Below are 20598 nucleotides of genomic sequence, written 5' to 3'. Positions count from 1 at the left end.
TGAGTCATAATTATTCTCATCTAGTCTCCATTACAGTTTATCAATTTGATAAGAAATCATCATTGATGTTCTGCCAGAAAGCCTCTGATTTTCTATACAATGAAAAGGAGCAGAGTTATCACATCAGCAGGCCTGAAGCTTATGAAAGGTGTCACTTCAGGAGCAGATAATGCACGGCAGAGCGAGGTGAAGAAATTAAAAGAAACACCAGAGTACAAAGGGAAGTGCATAGGCTGTCTGATGTGAAGGCTCTGAGGCTTGAGTCTTTGAAAAGGGCGCATTCAGGGGGGATTTCTCTGTGCGTATGCATACATGAAGGCACCTATACATCCATGTTCACTGACAAAAGTGTGGGTTTGAGTGCTAAACCTGTGCCTCTGCTCCCCTGACAGATAATGAACACATCTATATGGAGCTGGATCAGAAACTCTCCAAATACTGCCCCAAAGAATGGAAGAGAGAAGCCAGCAAGGTGAGAAATGATTGTTGACTTTCAGGAGTTTAACTGACAGGGTTTCTGTGCTGCAGGGCTGAAGATTTTATTCAATTCTTTCAAAGTCTTCCCTACATATATTATGCCCGTTTGTCAGACATAATGTATATTTTTGGATGTAAACGGCAACTTAACTGGTTAACAGATGCATACAACCGCAAGGCAGTAATTCTAGTTTGTGTATGCATAAACAAACAAATAACTAAACACTAAACAAATAATGTTTAGTCAGCTTAAAGGTGCTGGAAGGAATATTTCTGAACTGTAGTGGCTTTGAGCTATTATTTTGAGCAAGCAAGGCAAGCTGTTTCCATCTGCTTCCAGTCTTTATGCTAAGCTAGGCTAATTGCCTCAGGGCTCCAGTTCCATACGTAAAGAGTTGTATTAAGCTTCTCATCCTGATTGGCTTGTTTATTTTGTTTATGAGCATTACTGATATAAATAAACCTTGGACAGCATCAGGAAACACAAATAACTTCATATAGTTGTTGCTTTAGCTGTTGTCTTGTATTATTCTGAATAACGAAAGAGCATTCATTTGTATTTATGTGGTGATACTACCTTTTTGTCAATGTTGGGATCACAGATTGTACCTTTTTTATAACAGCATATGATAATCAAAGAAACTAAACTCACCAACATGACATATTTTTGCTCCTTCTGACTTCTATAGTTTTGGCTGTAAACGGATGCCGAGTTTCCTAGCAGCTGATATAAACGTTAGAAAATAAACAAAGATTTCCATGTGTTTCTTTTCCAGGGCATTGACCAGTTTGGGCCCCCGATGATCATTCACTTCAGAGCTCAGTATTACGTCGAGAACGGGAGATTGATCAGGCAAGTAGAGCTCCACCACACCACCTGCTTTAGTATCACTCGGTTTAACACCAGTTAACCTATAATTAACCTTGTAATTTGGCTTTTTGTCTTCCCTGCAGTGACCGGGCAGCCAGGTACTACTACTACTGGCACCTGAGGAAACAGGTGCTGCTATCACAGTGTATCCAAAGGGAGGAGGCCTACTTCCTCCTGGCTGCCTTCGCCCTGCAGGCTGACCTCGGCAACTTCAAGCGTAACAAGCACTTTGGGAAGTACTTTGAACCTGAAGCTTACTTCCCCCCATGGGTGAGTATGTCCAACAAGTACCGTATGTGGGCTGAACCCTCGCATATCGAACTTAGCAGAGAACAAGAGATGATTTATGATGACTGACCATCATCGTGCAAACCTAACTTTTATGTTCACACCAAACCACATTTTGCTTTTCCTTGTCCCTCTGCACCTGCGCCTGATTACATCTTATATTACTCACAAACAAAACTGGACATATTTTCTCTCTGGCTTTTATTTAAATTACTGGCACTTGTTTATTATATGTAATGAAGGGGACCATTTACTTTGGCTTTTGAGTGCTGTGTCGTGTACTCTCCTTGCTTTCGGTTTTTACTTTTATATGCAGGATTTTTTTTTTTTTCAATTAATCTGCTGATTATTTTCCCCATTAATGAATTCCTTTTTGTTAATATAATGTAAGATAATGGGGAAAATTCCCATCACAGTTCCTTAAAGTCCAAGTCTTTAAATGTCTTGTTTTGTCAGGCCAACATTCAAGTTAATTCATTTATAACGATATATAAACGCAGCAGGAACAAACTATTGGCAATTTTTTGCAGGAAACGTGGGGGTTTAGAGGGGGCTATGACATGCAATAAAGCTCCCTGGTCATGTGGCTGTTGTACTACATTTTAATTGCTCTCTTTTGCAGCATATACAAGGGGCTTAAAAGTAATATTAAGTGTGCATGATAAAGTAAACATCACTGTACTAGACTGGTAAATCCTTCTGTGGTGAGTCTGTCTGAGTATCCAGTGAGTCACAGCAAATGTCCTTGTAAAACATCAGTGTCTTAAATAGGTCTCAGCTGAAAAAGAGCAACAAAAAAAAAACTGCTGTATCACTGAGGAGCTGAAAACTACAGTAAGGTGTGTTTCAGGCTGTCATCCTGCAGTGTGTACAGTATGTGGGTCTGCAGCTATCTTCCATTAATCACGCTGACCAAACACTTAGCGACAGCTCCACATCTGAGCACGAGGGATAATGAGAACTGGGACACTAAGTTTATTTTTGTCTTTGGAAGTGGCACACACACTGTTCTTTTTTTTTTTTTTTAATCTTGAGAAATGCACCAGCATGGCTATTCTAGGCCACACTGGCACCACCTCCACCACCATCCTCCACCTCTCTGGCTTTAACTGCCACACCCGTCTGATTGCCCTTCACTTCCTGTAATTAGCCTCCTGCCTTCGTATCGCTACTTGAAACCAGCAGTGACAGGAAATTGTTTGATGATGAGCTTTAGCCTACAGTAAATCTCTCCACAGATTTAGGTGCTTAGGGAGCTTTCTCACAAAATCTTCAAAAGCCACACGCAAAGCTTAGCAAGTGTGTTTCCGGTCCGTGCCTCTGGCTCTTGTTCAGTCTCTCCAGGTTGACATCTGTTTGCCCTGTGGCAGGAAGCTTCATTACCCTCATTGGCAACCTGCGCGGCCAATATGAGCCTGTACAACTTCAGGGCAGCCAAAGCCTGACGCTTCACTCTTTTTATCCCCACTCAGGTGATAGCCAAGCGAGGCCGCGAGTACATCCTGAGGCATATCCCGAACATGCACAAAGACCAGTTTGCCCTCACGGCTTCAGAGGCGCACCTCAAATACATTAAGGAGTGCGCCCAGCTTGATGATGTCACTGTCCACTACTACAGACTCTACAAGGTGAGAGGACAGGATCAGATGTACAGTCGCTACAGTTACAATACACATTATTATTTCCATCCAAGGCATTGACTCTCTACTGTAGATATCAATGCTTGCATACAAATGGTGTTGCTTTGATCGTTTTGTATTTAGCTAAGGGGAGTATTTGCATCTCTTTAGATTTCAGGATATTCTACTGTATCACATTTGACTTTATTTTTGCCTGATATATTGTATATTTGATCTTCTCTCTTTCAACAGGACAAGAAGGAAGTAGAGGCATCTCTTACATTGGGACTGACTTTACGTGGTATCCAAATATTTCAGGTACTCCACGTTTCTTAACAATTAAGATTGTCTAATGTGGTTTTTAAGATTATTTTTAAAGATATTTATTCCTGCTTTCTCATCCAGTTTCCTGCTTTATGTATTCATAATTTCTTAAAAATAAGTGCTGAAAACATCTCTTATCTCATCAAGTATTTAATGTTGAATGTATTAAGTCCTTAAAATTGTATTCTCTTAAAATGTGAAACAATTGGGGTCAGCATTGTTATAAAACATTACATTGTAAATTGAATATCGTCATATATCTAAGAATATATATATATATATACAAAAGAGCATTTTTAAGATGTCAACATTGTCTTGGGGCTATTTTATATTATGCCCCAAAGTCGTTAATTGATTAAGCGAGAAATAATTGACACATGAATCAACAATGAAGATAATCCAAAGAATACTAAGCCATGTTACTGCACTCTTGTGTCTTGGTTTGAGAAAATGACTGAAACAAGTTGATAGATGAAATAAAGTATAAAATATTTCTGCATTGACAGATTTATTACTTCTTTTAAACAGAGAAACACTACTTTCACAGCTGAATAAAAGACACGTTACTCATAAAGTGGAGATTTTTCAGTGTGTTGCAGCGGTGTCATCATTTTTTATTTGTTGAATTTTAAATCAGTTGAAAAGTATTTCTGTATCTGATTTTTGCCTTTTATTGAAACTCAGTGCTTTTGTGTTGCAGAATGTCGGGTCTGTGAGGCAACTGTTGTATGACTTCCCCTGGACCAACGTGGGAAAACTGGTATTTGTGGTGAGTCAGATGCACCATTTTCAACACATTTTTCATAGGTACTTTTTTTTTCTTTACTCATTCCAGCAATGACGAAACCCAAGCATCCCCTGGCTTATGGCGATGTTTTGAAAGCCCAGCTCTTGCTCAGGGTCGTGGAAATTCTTACGCAAGGCTTCTTTTCTCAACACCGCTGTTTTATCTTAGCCCCGCAAGTCCTCTGGAACTAATCAGGGATTTAGGAAGACTTTCCTTACATGCACACACACACACACACACACACACACACACACACACACACACACACACACACACACACACACACACACACACACACACACATAGTATGCTGTATACATATTTCCATGTAATCAGCAGCAGTATTTTCTCGTTTCTATACGTGCCTCTGGATTTATTCATTTTATCAATTATCACCGGTGTCCCTGTATCTTTTTAAAGGAAAGCCTGTTAAATATTCTTGAATCTGTGCTCTGAGTCAGCCTGTTGTTAAGCTGAGCACAGCAGTCGGTTAATTTGCTTCCATAGGGTTTCTGTTATCGCAATAAGGCAGAGAAGCTCACTATATATCTGTTTCACTCCGACAGCTTCATTTTTACTGCCAGTCGGCTATTAATCACAATCCAGAGAGGTCATTATTGCTTATCACTGCACAAAAACAAGCCCTTGAGACTCAGAATTTTTGCTACATCTTTAGTTGTATATAATTGAAGGGGCTTTATAAGCAGGTTGCATGACTGTAAGGCCCCTGACTGACAAACTTGCTTTGTCCCGGAAGGTTTTGTGGTGAGTTTGGCTTCAGTCTAATTTTGGTACAAATGACCATCGCATCTGCCACACAGTTCACAGTAAAGACATCCTGTTTTCCTCATTCTTGTTTTTTCCGTGGTTTCCTCGCGTCTGCTGTCTGCAGCGTCGTGAGAGTGAACCGCTGTGGTTTCACTGTGGATGTTAAGGGCATCTCGTGGCCCCGTCCCACCCTTCTTCTGAATAACAGGCTTTCTCCTCCACCCCACCCACGAGTCACGTCATCCAACACCGCTGGCACCACGGCTGCAGCTACGGCCGAACGAGTGCGGAGCAGGGCGGAGGGACGTGTGGGTCAATAAACACCAGATGTTGCAATGGTTTCAGGGGGATTTTAAATTCAGGATATTTGTCTGGGGTTGACTTTTGTAAGGGGAACTCTTTCTGTTCAATGTTAGAAAAGGTGTGTCAGTGTTTCTGACGCAATAAGAGAAGTTACTGTGAGAGTTTCATCTACTCCCCATGGAAGCTGAAAAGAAGTAATCACCCTCATATGATGTTGGATCTAAACTCTGCCTCCACCGTGCCAGTGGCCTCTAGTTGATGCTGATCTTCTGTTGAGGGATTGTTGGATAAAAACAGCACTGTGGGTGATGTGGGGAGTTTTCGATGTGTGTGGCCTGTTGGGGAGGTCTGGTTGGAAAGGAGGAGAACTTTGTCCAGCTGTCCTAAGCAGAGAGCTTAGATGGACTGACCATGTGTACTGCATGAAACAAGAAACTTTTCTAAGTGGCGCCTGAGCACCTTTTAATAACTCACCACTTGACGCCAGTCTGCTGCTTAGTGAACTTGGTCTGGAATAGAGTTACACCAGCAGGGGAGCCATTCATTTAGTTTGTGTGGATTTTAAATGATCTTTATCTATTTTAACCCCAAAAGCCTGAAATGTGGTGTTCTCAGCATCTTAAATCAGTCAATCCAGAAAACACAAACTTCAAACAGGTTCATTGTTACAGTGCGGACAGGGGCTTCAAGTAGCTAGCACATCATGATTTTCCACGGTGAGAATTGGCAAAATGAAGCAAGCGAAACAGGAAGCAAAAATAAAGATTCCAGTGTATGTCCAATTCATGTCATGTGGGATGTAAAGGAAAGATTCCCATGTTTGGGGCTCGTGATTGTTTATGTCATCAGACAAATTAAGGAGGTTATGTGACTGACATTGGCACGGCAGAAAGACACAGTTAACTGACAAAAGGTTGGTGGCAAGACCATGGAAATAAACTTTTTTTCAAAATCTTGCACCATCTGTCAGGGAGGGACATTAGCGTACATATTGACAGTGGATGGAAAAAATTCAGGTAACCTGCTCCCAGGGCAGATAGGTTTTCCTTACGTTAAGAATTTTATTTATAGCGACAAATCATTACCAAATACAATGGAGTAGGACTAGGCCGCACTATATGAATCATTTATGATTTACAGAGATGCAACAATTCCTCCATGAGCAAACAGTAACTGCAACAGTGGCAGTAGTTAATTTTGACATATGACATTGTTCTTTTCTATTCCAGGAACACAGACGCTCTCCTCTATCCTTTTATAAACAAACGTTTGTGTGTCAAAAACACGCAAAAACTATTTAAAAATGCATAAAACCTACATAGAAATGTCCTGAAGCTTATAAAGTACCCCCCAAATTATCGCATTTGCTAGTAATTCATCCTGAAAGAACCAGGGAGAAAACCGATTTAATGCAGGAGTAACCTGCTTTTCCTCACTCACTTTGCTTCATTCACACTTAGTCGCTGCCCAGTATGATTTCAGTGTTTTACTGGCGGCCACTAGGAGCTGCAGAGGGGAAGCTTGAGGTTAAAGACAAATACTCAACTTCTTTTTCCCACCCAGAGTTTTTCCAGCAGGTCTTACAGGAAGTCTTTCAGCCTCAAGGACACCTCAGCACCCAAAGAAAATCATGTTTTATAGGAAAGCTGCTGTCAATGAGCCAATGTCAGTTGGTTTTTATGACTTTATTTCCTGATAGTAAAAAGCTAAATACCTATAATGTGCTTTCCTCACCTATGCACCTTTGATTAAGCTGCAAACAAACGTCTGGTTAAATAAAGGCTCAGTCTTGTGGTCAGAAATGTGCAGCTCTTTGCATTTTCCAGGGTTTTAAACCCACCCCGTCGCCTTTGAAAGTCCAAACCCTCGCAGAAATGTTTATTGGTCTGTATTGAAAACAACCCGCTGACACTAAAGACAGCTGTTATTGTGTCGAGCCTTTGCCAAAAAGCGCGGGAGAAAGCACAAAACCACCATTTTAGTTTTTCCCGAGCATTCAGCCAACATGTCCTCTCCCTGGAAAATCATCATTCTCAGTGTCTGTACAAAGAAATGAAGAACAGATACAAGGAATGATTGTTGCATTGTGTTTGGCTACAGAATAGTTGGCCCTCCTCCTGAGGTTTTGCCTTCGGGACTTTCTGGCACTCAATCATAATTTGAAATCCACATTCCTACTTCATAATCTTATTTCATTCACTGCTTTAAAACAAAGAGTCCTGTAATCAACATTCTCCAATTCTCTCTCTCTCCTCTCACTCTCTCAGGGGAAGAAGTTTGAAATCCTTCCTGATGGTCTGCCCTCGGCACGTAAACTCATCTACTACACAGGCTGTCCCCTGCGCTCTCGACACCTCCTGCAGCTGCTCAGCAACAGTCACCGTCTCTACATGAACCTGCAGCCTGTTCTCAAACAAGTCCGCCGGTTGGAGGAAAACGAAGGTATTTTACAGCAATTTGATATTGTTCTTTCATTTCTTGTCTTACAGTGTGTGGCTGTCATCACTCTTAAAGTTGTAAACCTCAGGAACCTCAGAAAAAAAACTTGAGCAGCTACTTTGTCAGAAATACAACAGAGGATGGAAAAGTAACTTCCTGGGGTCTTAGAGCTGGTCGCTGCTCAGAGTGTCCAAAAACAGTCTGACACATAGCCTTCTGTAAAATGACAAATTGTCATTTTTACACTTTGGTTTTTCGTACAGATTAAATAAGAGACGCGGAGATGGTTTTTCAGACACAGATTAAGCCTAATCCTAGATTAAACTCAATTTTAAATGCAGAGTCTTCATACAGAAGTCAGTTTAGTCCTGGACTGGGCTTAATCTGTGTCTGGGAAACTGGCACATAATGTTTTTATAAGTAATGAGTCTTAGAGAGACTGGTAGGTGGATTTTGTTCCATTATGACAGAGCCAGGCTAGCTGTTCCCTGTTTCCAGTCCTTATGCTAAGCAAACAAACTGGCTCTAGCTTTATATTTCGTAGACAGACAAGAGAGTCGTATCAATCCTTTCATCTAATGCACCAGAAAATGTTGAACATTTGCTTTTAAGGGTTACAATTTAATTGTATTTCAAGTTTTTGTACATGGAAATCACATTTGAACTATATCCAATTGGCTATATACAGTATACTAACATGTATGTGTGTTTGTCTGACTTCAGAGAAGAAGCAGTACAGAGAGTCGTACATCAGCGATGCTCTCGAACTGGATATGGATCAGCTGGACAAACGTTCCCGTGCCAGTGGCAGCAGCGCAGGAAGCATGTCTCATCACAAACGCCTGTCCCGCCACTCCACGACCAGCCACGGGAGCTCACATACCTCTGGCATTGAGACAGACAGCTTCAGGGCCCCGGGTCAGGCCCCGCACCGACCCCTACGGACCTGCAGCTTGTCCACAACCAGCCACGGGAGCTCACACACCTCCGGCATCGAGAGCAGCGGCAAGGAGCGCATACTAGATGATGACGGTAAGAGTCAATGTTTCATCCAAAGTAATGCAAAGTGGGAAAGAAAGTAGGATAAGAACTATAAAACATTAGAGGGATACCAGAAATACAGATGTGTTGGATATTTTTTAAATTTCCCACATAAATAATACAAGCTTGCATCTGTTTTCATGGAATATTTGTCTAAAGAAGAATTCACATAATGTATTTGACGTTTGTGCCAGGAGCTTCAGCAGTTTCTTTAAAATAAACATTTGCTAATTAGCATCTGTAACAATTACCACAATAGGGGTGGAACGGTTTATTGAAAAAATCTGTCCTGTTCGGTACGCTTGTCACGGTTTGGTTCACGTGTTTACCGGTTCGGTTTATGAAGTGTGTAAAGTGTGTAAAGAGGATAAGTTGATTAGGTATTTACAGAAAAATCATGCTACTCTGCATTTATGTTATGTTCATTTTTGTCTTTACAGGTCTTTATTAATAAACTAATGTTGTGTGCTTGTGAGCCTGGTAAAGTAACTAGTAACTGAAGTAATCAGATAAATGTAGTGCAGTAAAAAGTAGAATATTTCCACTGATTTATAGTGGAGGAGAAGTATAAAGAAGCATGTGAATAAAATACTCAAGTAAAGGAGAGGAGCCTCAAACTTGTACTTCAGTCCAATAATTAAGTGTAAACCTCTGGTTCACAGGTTTGTTCATTTAACAAGGATTGTTTTTTGACAAGCTTGTTGCACTTTTAGGTCATGACTACTATTTACATTGATAAAATAAAGACAATATATGTACTATATTGGATTATGTACAATATCCATTAATGTGATGCTCATGTTTTTTCTGGCCCCTCATTTTGGATCATTTTCGCCTCAATTCCACATTAATTGAACAACCCTGATGTAGCCAGTTCAGTGATTGCTGTTTGTGTGTATTTTAGTGAAAGAAAAACTATTTTTTTATTTTTTTCTAAGATTTGATAATGTAAAAGTGTTTATATTCTTACCTAGAAGGCAAACAATCGTTTACCTTTTTGCCAAATAAATATATAAACACGTAAATGCAGCAATGTGTCTCCTACTGTTTCAAAATCTCACTTCACTTTAATTTAAGATTGTTACAGTAATCCCTAAACAAGCTGCCTCATTATTTCAGTTTTTGCATGATTGCATGACATGTCCTTAAGAATATCTGATTAAAAAATAATCTAATTATTAGGCTCTAGATCTGATACATGGTGTTTTTAGAATATAAAAGACAAAAAACAACCGAACCGAGCCGAAAACCGTGGCCCCAAAACCGTGATGTGAACCGAACAGTGGATTTTGTGAACCGTTCCACCCCTAATAGCTAATCAAAGATAGGCACCTAAAGAAACCTAAATGTCATCATCAGAAAAAGACTACACACCCTGAGTGATTTCTACAACAATTACCTACAACTAATGTTGCTGCAAAAACGCAGATTACCGGTTGAAAGTTCTAGTTATTTCAGGGATTTTGCTGAGAGTTGAGTTGTAGGTATTCAGACAACATTTGTTCCCTCAGAGATTGAGATGCTTGTGGACGACCCCAAAGACTATGAGGAGCTTCATGAGATGGCTCTGGACCAGGAGCTGTGTATCCACATCACCGAGGACATGTTGACCATGTCGCCCGATCAGACCAACGGATACTCAGGTACAGACGCCGTCTCACTTGATCACTGCTTTACTTTTACTTATGAAGCCCAGGGTTAATTATTATCTCTGAAATTATCTTTAATGGCTAACACAAAGCAAGTCCACGCTGAGCCGAGGGAAGCTGATGAAGTGTTGTTTCATTGTGTAGCTAATTGTAAGCATGTCTTCATCACCTCCCCAGGACTGATAGTAAAAGACGTCAGCTCCTCCACTTCCAGCTCCTCTGAGACTGTCGTCAAGATGAGAGGACAGAGCATCGAGTCTCTGCCACAGGTAATTCAGCTTGAATTCATGGCTGTCACAGCATCGTGTGCACTTGTATTAACGCAATACACAATACTCAGCAACATCCAAAGACTTCAATTAACTTAATTTTATTTTGCATCCTATTTTGTTTGGTCATATTGATAACTGGTCTGACGGTAAATGACAGCACGTCACATAAGGACATTTACTGTGTAGCTGATTCAACGGCTTTTTGAATGTTTTTGCGACGAAATATCAAGTTCTTGGTGTCTACAGAGTCCGGTTGTGGTGATGTTCAACTATCATACAGGGAACTGCTTTTTCAGCAGATCAGACTGTAAATGATCTTTTTATATATTTTTTTTTCATTTTAATTACCTCTTCGAAAGATGAAGGCAGATAATAATGACATTAAATATGAAGCAAAATTCAATCATACTCCAAACCTTAACTAAAAAGGAATCATGTTTGAATTTGAATCAAACACTATTACTAAGCTTGTTTATACAACCCCAATTCACAGAAACACAAAAATAACAATTAAATTTATCAGTTTGAACATTAAATATCTTGTCTTTGTAGTGTATTCAATTGAATAAAGGTTGAAGATGAATTGGAAATCATTTTATTTTGGTTTTACATCTTACACAACGTCCCAACTTCATGTGAATTGGGGTTGTAAATATTTAGTCAATTCTGGGAACAGAGTTAAGCAAGATTCTTAATGACATGAGGGGTTTAAGGTGCTACAGATATTTACCGCAAATATATTTACCGCATATAAATGAGAACATTCACAAGCTTATTTACCGCATACGTTCTGATTTATAGTTCAGCATCAGATTGATCTCACCACCACAACACTATCATATGTGATCCAGCCAATGCACAATTTAACTAGCATCCCCACTGTAACTGTGTCTATATTCTTTGCTTATCTCAAGTGGGACGCTCCGCCTTGTTTCATAACTTAAATATGAATTTTCTTCAGTCGCAGTATTACATTGTACTGTAGCTGCCGTAGTCACAACGTGTTGTTACATTTTGGAGGAGGCCCAAGTCAGCTAACACCTTTAACGCAGAGCTTTAAATCAAGCTTAAAGCACTGTCAGTACAAGAGGAGGGGAAGTTACTTAGAGTATGACTACAAAGTGAAGAGTGTAAATGTTTTTGACTTTTCCTTTAAGTCGTCCTTTCATAATATTTGATTTGTTGCTTTCCACCTGCAGACATCTGCTTGCAGGAAGCCTCAGTCTTCGACCGACCGACACAGCCAGTCTCTAGACGACGTGCGGCTCTACCAGAAGGACTGCCTGCAGTGGGCAGAGCTCTGCCAGGACACCGCTCACAGCTACACGTTCGGCTGCGCCCAGGAGCTGAGCGACGGCGGCGGCGGCGGCTATCAGGGCCTCGCCGATCAACGTGCTGGCTTGCTCGGTGAGCAGCACCCGTTTCCCATAAAGAGAACCAACAAGTACTTCTCTCTGGACCTGACCAGCGAGGAGGTCCCCGAGTTTGTGGTGTGACAGAGGCTGAAACAAGGCGACCTTTTTGCTCCTGTGTAGAGATGTTTCAGCCCTCAGGGAACGGGACGAGAAAGGAGTGTTGGAGAGGTGAACAAGTTGGCAGCAACTTCGCTTACATTTCAGACTAATAACACATAATTAACAAACAAACATGGAGGCTGAAAAGGGAACTTAAAGAGCGGACACTTGGTTTTAAGAGAAACCTGCGTCTTTAAAACGTAACCTGAGCTGCTCCCCTGTGTGACAAGGAAACAAAAGGGATCGTGTAATCTTCTTTAAAAAAAGACAGGAAACTTTTTATTCAAATCTGTGTCCTCTGGGGTTTCAAGAACCACACATTGTGTTTGCCTGCTTTATAAAGTTATGAACAGACTGTGTGTGCAGCAGACAGAGACTCATGCACAGACATGAAGAGCATATCAAGGAAATTCTCTGGAGGACACAAAGGACAAAATCACTCTGAGCTACGAACCAAAGACAACAAATGGAAACAAACTATGTCCAACTTTTTCTCAGTGTGCAGCCATGATATAAAAACATTTCAAAGGAGGGGAGGGAAGATTAACCCATAATCCTTGGAGAGGAAGTAGGTGCAGATTCTTCTTCTACACCACTTCATTTGACCTCAACAGGAAGTGCAGTGTGCCAACTCCCCCCTCTCAGAGTGGATTCTTAATCATGTGAACACACACCCGATGTGCCTTCATCACACTATGCAGGTGTCAAACTCTCGCCTTGACAATCACACACTCACCTTAGTCATTTTTAAGCCATCAGAATTCAAAGATGAACATTATTTTTTGTACACACCAAGCCAGTTCTTCAGCATCTTAAATGTCCAAAAGACCTAATTTCTATCTGACAAATGTCCCGTGAACCCCGGCAGAGTTCCCTGGGAGGAATGAGGTCGAGTAAGTTCCTACATGTCCTGACTTGCGTTGAGTTTGCCGCCACAAAAGCTCCTCTGTAATCTAGTCTCAAAATGGAGCCTGGTTGGCTGTCGGCCCAAACAAACAATATATTTTGATGCGTACATGTCAGTCTTCCTTTCTGCTCCATTGTCTTTCACTCTTAACGTCTTCTGTTTTTATTTCAGCAGTCATTTTGAACTGGAATTTGTTACATTTTTTATTCTCCATCCTCTCCTTTAACATGAAATCTCTGTACATGTATTTTTTTAACTGAACTGTCCAGACTTGTGTATGTTGGACAGTTATTCAGAGTGCAGTTGATGTCATTCAGTATTACAAGCAAATGTATGTGACAGTATTAAGGACATGTGATGTTTGTGGCTCTGAACAAGACAGACTGGTTTTTAAATCTCTCAGTAAGAATCAAGAGAAATGACAGGATGTGTCACAAGCTGTTATTTCTTATTAATCACAACTCAAATTTCAGCTACAACTGGTGTGAATGATGACAGGAAGCTGTTAAAACAACAAATGCGGGGTTTTTTCACTCATAAATCATGCAGCTCTAATTCAAAGTGCCACAGTTGCAGCTTTGGTTGATAATATCATGCTTTTAAAAAAAATACAAGTGCTTAAAATGATACTTTAAGTTATTGAAAAACACTAATCGGAAAAGACTGGATTCTGCCCATATGTGATGTTAAAGGGATAGTTTGTCATTTTGGGAATACATTTTTTACTCCTTGGAGAGAGTTAGATGAGAAGACCGATACCACTCATGTCAGTACAATAACATGAAGCTACAGCAGAGGATGCTTAGCTTAGCATAGCATGAAGACTGGAAACAGCTAGCCTGGCTTTAACTAAATCTGCGTAATTACCACCTGATAGCTTTGGTTTTTGTACGGATCATGGATTTACAAAACTCTGGATCTAACTCTTTACGGTAACGTGATTATTTTCTAAAATGTAAAACTTTTTCCTTACATGTTAAGTGTTCACTGTGTTACATGTGTCATCTGCAGACGGGACGTTTTGTTTTTCAAATGTAAAAGTTTTTTGGTTGGGTGACATCTTGAGACATGAGTTGTTTTACAAGTGTGTGAGCAAAAACAAACAACCTGACGTCATGAAATGTACAGACAAAAGCTACTTTTTATTTACTTTGTGTGACGTGAAACTCATGCAGAACTTATTTACAGTCATTTTAAATCCATGTTTTTTTTGTCGTCCCAGTTCACCCCATGTCTTAAAACCAGATACAGCAGCCGAACAAGGTGTTATAAAACACATTTGTAACACAAAACATGAATTTGAAAACTGCTGTGTAATTAAAAACAACTTCTATATTTCTTACGTTTTTTTTATTTCACTGTTTTAAACGTATAATTATTTCTACTCATTAATGGAAAATTTCTAAAGTCATATTTTGATGGACAATGATGTTTCGTATAGTAAAACAGTATGTATTAAGGTACACAGCCATACAGTCATAACCCATGTCCTTAAAGTCCTCATGATTTGTTCTAGCTTCCTTTTCTGACTTCCATATATGGTCATACTTACACTAAGTAAGAGTCTGTATGTCTGTGTCCATAATCCTTTCTGTGAAAGGATCTCCCTTCAGGAAAAAATGAAAGTTTGTCACCCTGTAGTTAAAAAGAAAAAAAAAAGATTTGTTATTATGAAGTCTGGTCCGTGCCTTCTTGGTACTAATGCTCTCAATATCCAATAAAAAGGTACATTTATTTGCCAAAAGCTCTGCTGTTTTGTGTTGATTTGAAAGTGGTGCTGAGTTGCAGTTTATAACTTTTTTTAAAAAGGCAATATTACAGAAAAAGGACTTTTCCATTCAGTTTTATTTGTGCCATTTAAACCTACCCACAGTTTTCTCTCTAGTAACAAACATGCATATTCTGTACGTTGCACACACAATATTAGTTGAGCTACCATTACATATAATTAATGTGGCTATCAGATAATATTTTTATGATGGTCCCGGGTGGAGGCATCACATCCCTGAAATGTTTCCTTAGTGTTTGCTGCCCTCTAGTGTTCTCACACGTTCATGTAAGTATCAGCTGGGCCTGAGGGTGGCAGTGCTGTTCTTGTGCCACCTGTCCACTTCAGATTTGATGCATCAGCTCAGTGTCACATAAATACATACCGTATAGCTTTAAACTTAGGTCCGGAGGAAGTGGCTACCAGGACGACAGAAACATTTGTGCTTAAAATTCTGCTTTTTGACAATAACACATACAAACATGTTAATCAAGGGAGCTTTTATTTAAATATGGAATAAAATTATCATAACAGCATATCGCTGGGTGCCGGATATTTTGCTACAACGTAATGCAGATGGAAAAGAAGTGATCTGTTTCCTTGCTGGCCTTGTCCCTACAGTAAAGTGGCCCATAGCCTTGGTTACTCATGTGTTTAATATACCTCATGAATCTTTTTGACACTATTGACCTGACATTGACTCTTGAACAGCATGTGAAACACTGGATTTGTTCTGTAGCTCCTCAAGTAGAGGCACACCCTGTGTCAAACTGAAATGGACAGTATTATTTGTGCTTTTATTTCATCCAGTCCTGACGGTTTTTAGGCATTTTATGCTTTATTTAGATAGCAACAGAGAGGTTAAGAGACCCGGAAAGACCTGCAGCAAAGGGCCCAGGGCCGGACTCGAACAGCGCTGTGTTAAGGTGCCCCCTGATTGTTTCTTATTGAGAAGGCCTAATTGGAGACTGATTGGAGCGGGCAGGCACTTTCAAAACATATCTGGAAGGTGATAGAATGAACCATCAAACTCTCGCCAAAATCTTTTCCATTATATAAGCCATCAGTGCCGTTCTCTTCTCTCAATGAAGAAAAAGTCGCCGGTTCTGATATAACTGATGCTATTGCAACATCTAAAATAACCTCTTTCAGAGCCCCCATTGTTGTTTGGAAAGAGCAGTGGCCTCTTGTGCATGCTCTAGTGTAGGGGTCTTCTATTTTTTTTAGGCCAAGGACCCCTTAGCTGAAAGAGAGACAAAGCAGGGACCCCCTACTACAAATATTTCATCAAATTGAGTTGCATATTAAATTGAGTTAATTGAGTTAACAGTAAGGGCGGCCTAAAGCCTATACACAGCTTTTTAAGGTGCATACAATACTACGATATTACAATGATCATTATTAACATATTCATTATTTATACATCATATGTTAATGTTAAACATACATTTGGAGGGCACACTAATTGTGTCTGTGCATGGCTCCCTCAGTGGCTACCTCGCATAAGACAGTAAGCCTCTCATCAGGGTTGTGTAAATTGATTTTGTTTTGTCACAAATGTATCTTTGCTAACAATACGTTGCATTCATGTTGATCTATATTTTCAGACATATTTTTGGAGAAAAAACCCGTGCAGTATCCCTGTTGAAGATATCTGCTCTTGTGTCGTCGCCCCCCCCCCCCAATTACCAGTTTTTCCTCACAGGACGCTGATTGGCCGGATGGTTTCCAGGTTGAACGAGGTGTTGCCTGGAAACAGTGAGCAACAGGCGTGAATGTAACTGTGGTATTAAAAAGGCAATGGTTTGTTTACACAGCAGGGTGTCCGAGGCACCATGGTTCAGTTTGAATCTTTGGTTTGAATAAACGCTTTGGTACGTTTTGTCCGGCTGAACCCTAGGCTGCAGTCTATGGGCTGAACTCACCCTGACAAGATGGAACTCTCGCGTGATTTCGCGTTATCGGCTGCTGTTCAAGGTAAAGACCATGGTAAAGACACAGTGCCACTCAATTTACCTTTGCTTAGTTTTAGACATTTTCAGCCACTTACTCTATGTTTAGGCGAAAATATAAAGCAAACCTTGTGATAAGACTGACTCTTTAGCGTCTATTTGCCAAAACAAAAGACATGAACATGTCATTTTAGGCATGAGTTGAAAGTGTGCAATAACTACAAAGTTAGCTTTAGCCAGAGCAAAAGCTAAAACATAATTTAACGTTAGTTATTGTTTCCCCCTTGCTATTATCTGCCATTGAACAGTATCCATTGTAATGAACCCATCTGTCCGCTAGTTATTCAACATAACTTAATAAGTCTGTAGCGAATGATATAGGGAAAAACATCTAGCTGGTCAGTTTTAATCTCCTGCTAAAGCTAACTAGCTTAGCACTAACTGCTGCCTTTGTTTCTGAGTCAAGTGTAATTCATGCGATTTGTGGAAAAGATATCTTGAATCTACAATTAATATGCAATTTAGTTTTATGTTTACGTCTATTCAATTGTAGATTAATTTATTTATTTCAGTATAAATCTTAATAGAGGCTAATAGAGACACAGCTAACTGTGTATGAACCTAAGAACTGTAAATAATCAAATAATATATATATATATTTAAACAAAGAAGTTCAAAATGACAAGATGCTTTTATTGCTTGATGGTGAATTTTCTTTCATAGTATCTGAAGAATACCAAAGGCAGAGATTCTGATTTTTATGTTTGGTCTATAATCAGCCTAAAAGGTGTAATACATTTGTAAATGTTGTATCACACAGTTTGCTGGCCAGCCTGAAAACCTGGTTCCTGTCTTTCAATTTCCCTTCTGCATTACTGACCTCCATCTGCTGAGGAAGCCAAGTGTTAGGCTTCTTGAGGTACAAAAGTATTATCAACAAAATGTATAGTATTATTGAATAGTATTACTTAATGTTGCAATTTACTTTTATATTACTGGTTAGTTTCATAATAAATTAAACTGCATCATATTTTATACGCTGCAAAATCTTACTCTGAAAAGTAATTACAGTTGTCAGATAAATGCAGTAGAGTAGAAGTCTAAAGCAGCATAAAATGAAAATAAATTAAAATTGTACTTAATTACAGTACTTTTAATTAAATGTAGCATACTTAGTTACTTTCCACCACTGTTTCTGGCTGCAGAATGTGTGGGCTCCTGACTTTATTAAAGAAAACCCTAAATCAAATAAAGAGTGAATGTTTAAATAAATCAGAAAAGAGAGAGAGAGAGAGACTTTAAGAGAAAACATGGATGCTTTCCTCAGTGAGCCCCACCTCCTTTCTCCGACATAGATAACTCTCTCTCTCTCTCTCTCTCTCTCTCTCCCTCTCCCTCTCCCTCTCCCTCTCCCTCTCCCTCTCCCTCTCTCTCTCTCTCTCCCTCTCTCTCTCTCTCTCTCTCTCATCTCTCTCTCTCTCTCTCTCTCTCTCTCTCTCTCTCTCCCTCTCCCTCTCCCTCTCCCTCTCTCTCTCTCTCCCTCTCTCTCTCTCTCTCCCTCTCTCTCTCTCTCTCTCTCTCTCTCTCTCTCTCTCTCTCTCTCTCTCTCTCTCTCTCTCCCTCTCCCCTCCGAGCTCCACAGCTGTACAGGAAATCAGTCATCCACTATCCACTGCTGTCGCCATGGCAACACAGAGGGGGGAAAATCCATTCTGTGTCTCCATCACCTCCCCCTTTTCTCCCCTCTCCTCTCCTTTCTTTTGTCTTGCTGAATTAGGTGTTCAGACTATGTTCATGTGTTGTTAGATTTAAAACAAGTGTGTTGACCTTAATGATTTGTTCCATTAGCACCTGTTTTTATTTTTACACTCCCCATCTCACAGTCTTCTTTCTAGAGCCTTCTCCAATTTGCAACCTTCCTGATACCTCCATGCACCTTATCTTCTCATCTGTGAGCGCATGTGTGTGTGTGGGCGATCATTTGAGCTGATTGTTTGAGAGTATTAGGTGACAGTGTGTCTCCAGCAGCAGTGGTGGTGACCTCTCTGTAAATCCCACGGGGCATTGGCTCGGCTCGGGCCAGCAGCTGCCTGGAGGAGCCAGATGGTCTCAAATCAGAAATGAAATCCAGGCCCCTCCCCCCCGCCAGTCGTGATAGCCCCACCCCTCGTGCACACAAACACACACTCATATAAACACTGCTCGTACAGGATCATTCAAGCATCCTTGATCCTCCTCCTCCTAACCCCAAATCACCATTTTTGTCTGAAAATCTTGTTAAATGTGGTCATATTTTAACCTTAACTGAAGGGTAGGTTAAAATTGTACGCCACAATAGGCTCATAAAACCCTCAAACATGATTAATCTGAATCAAAAGCAGTTCATCAAGGTTCCCGAAAAGCTGAAATGTATTTCAACACCACCCTTATACATGAAACAGCACTATTTATTGCAGTAGAAAAGGCAATTAGTGATAACAATTCTGCCACATCTGCCTGCGTCCTCTTAAAGGTGGATTAACGGCACTTAATAAACCAGCCTATTAACCAAAACAGCTGCACTGACACCACAAGGTTCAGAGATGATCCCTCGAGCCGATAATAAAACATAGTAATCAGATTACAAATAAACAAATCTCTGGATTTATCTCTTCTCCAGTGATGGAGGGAGGGAGGGAGGGGGCTCACTGATACGGTCTCTGCTGATGCTCAACATGGCCATGACATATTGTCGTTCCCAACCAGGGGTACTTGTACGTCGGGAGGGGGAGCTTAAAGCTAAAAGAGGGCTAATCGAAAAACAGCTGAAATAGTTAGCTTAAAGTAATGGATACGCAATTGAAAACGTTAGCTTAAAGTAGGCTAATGGGTAAACAGTTAATAATGTGCTAAAACTACCAGATAGTTGGTTGAGTAGCTAACTGTGGCTAATGAATAAACTGTGTAAATCCGTAGTTTAAAGTAATGGATAATTGGCTGAAATAGCTAACCGTAGGCTGAAACACGAGTGGGTTTATACTTGGTGTGAATATCTAAAAGTAACAGTTGAAATATAAAAAGTAATGGATAAATGGTTGAAAAGTTTCTGTCACTCCACATAGTATGAGTGCAAACTTGACTAAAGAAACCTAAACAACAATAACTGCTTTAAGAATAAAGGCTAATTAATAGTGTTAAATTACATCCAGTTTACATATTTGGAACATGACAGGTGGTGTTGATGAAGAGCACATCTGATAGGCCTGTGGGGGTCGTCAGGCTCAAGAGGTTGAAAACCGTTGGCTTATGGGACCCAAGAAGGGCTATCGCAGATCAATTTGGTGTGCTGATGACAGAGGCTTCCTGTGTTCGCCTCCACAGGAACCATGACTCACTTATTCTCCATCTTCCTCCTCCTCTCTCTCTGTCTCTCCTCGGATGTGAACGGTTACTGTAAGTCTCACAGAGAATAACATCTGCATGAATGAAGCTGAGGAAAATGTGATTCACAGAAAACGTGACGTTCAGTTCAGACAGTAGGGTGAAGATGAGTAAACGGTAGCTGTGTTTACCTGCAGGCAAAGCACACACATGCATGAAAACAGATGTACGGTATGCTCTTGCAAACACGAATATGTGC

The 20598-nt window shown here is 40.2% G+C and overlaps 1 protein-coding gene across 1 annotated transcript in view; it reads left to right on the top strand.

Annotated features, from left to right (window-relative positions):
• The window catches only part of frmd6 (FERM domain containing 6), a 30048-nt gene extending 15086 nt beyond the window's left edge, over positions 1-14962 (top strand). The window contains exons 4-14 of the mRNA XM_083923991.1: positions 393-472; positions 1254-1330; positions 1432-1618; positions 3109-3264; positions 3508-3573; positions 4280-4348; positions 7705-7879; positions 8600-8908; positions 10429-10560; positions 10744-10835; positions 12038-14962. Of these exons, the coding sequence (XP_083780117.1) occupies positions 393-472; positions 1254-1330; positions 1432-1618; positions 3109-3264; positions 3508-3573; positions 4280-4348; positions 7705-7879; positions 8600-8908; positions 10429-10560; positions 10744-10835; positions 12038-12334 (1640 nt within the window). The 3' untranslated portion in view covers positions 12335-14962. The remainder of the gene's footprint in view (positions 1-392; positions 473-1253; positions 1331-1431; positions 1619-3108; positions 3265-3507; positions 3574-4279; positions 4349-7704; positions 7880-8599; positions 8909-10428; positions 10561-10743; positions 10836-12037) is intronic.
• Positions 14963-20598: the final 5636 nt, after the last annotated feature.

Source organism: Echiichthys vipera (genome assembly GCF_963691815.1).
Source record: "Echiichthys vipera genome assembly, chromosome: 12".
NCBI classification, from domain to species: domain Eukaryota; kingdom Metazoa; phylum Chordata; class Actinopteri; order Perciformes; family Trachinidae; genus Echiichthys; species Echiichthys vipera.
Note: the sequence above shows the minus strand (reverse complement) of the source record. Positions and strands in the feature narration are given on the sequence as shown.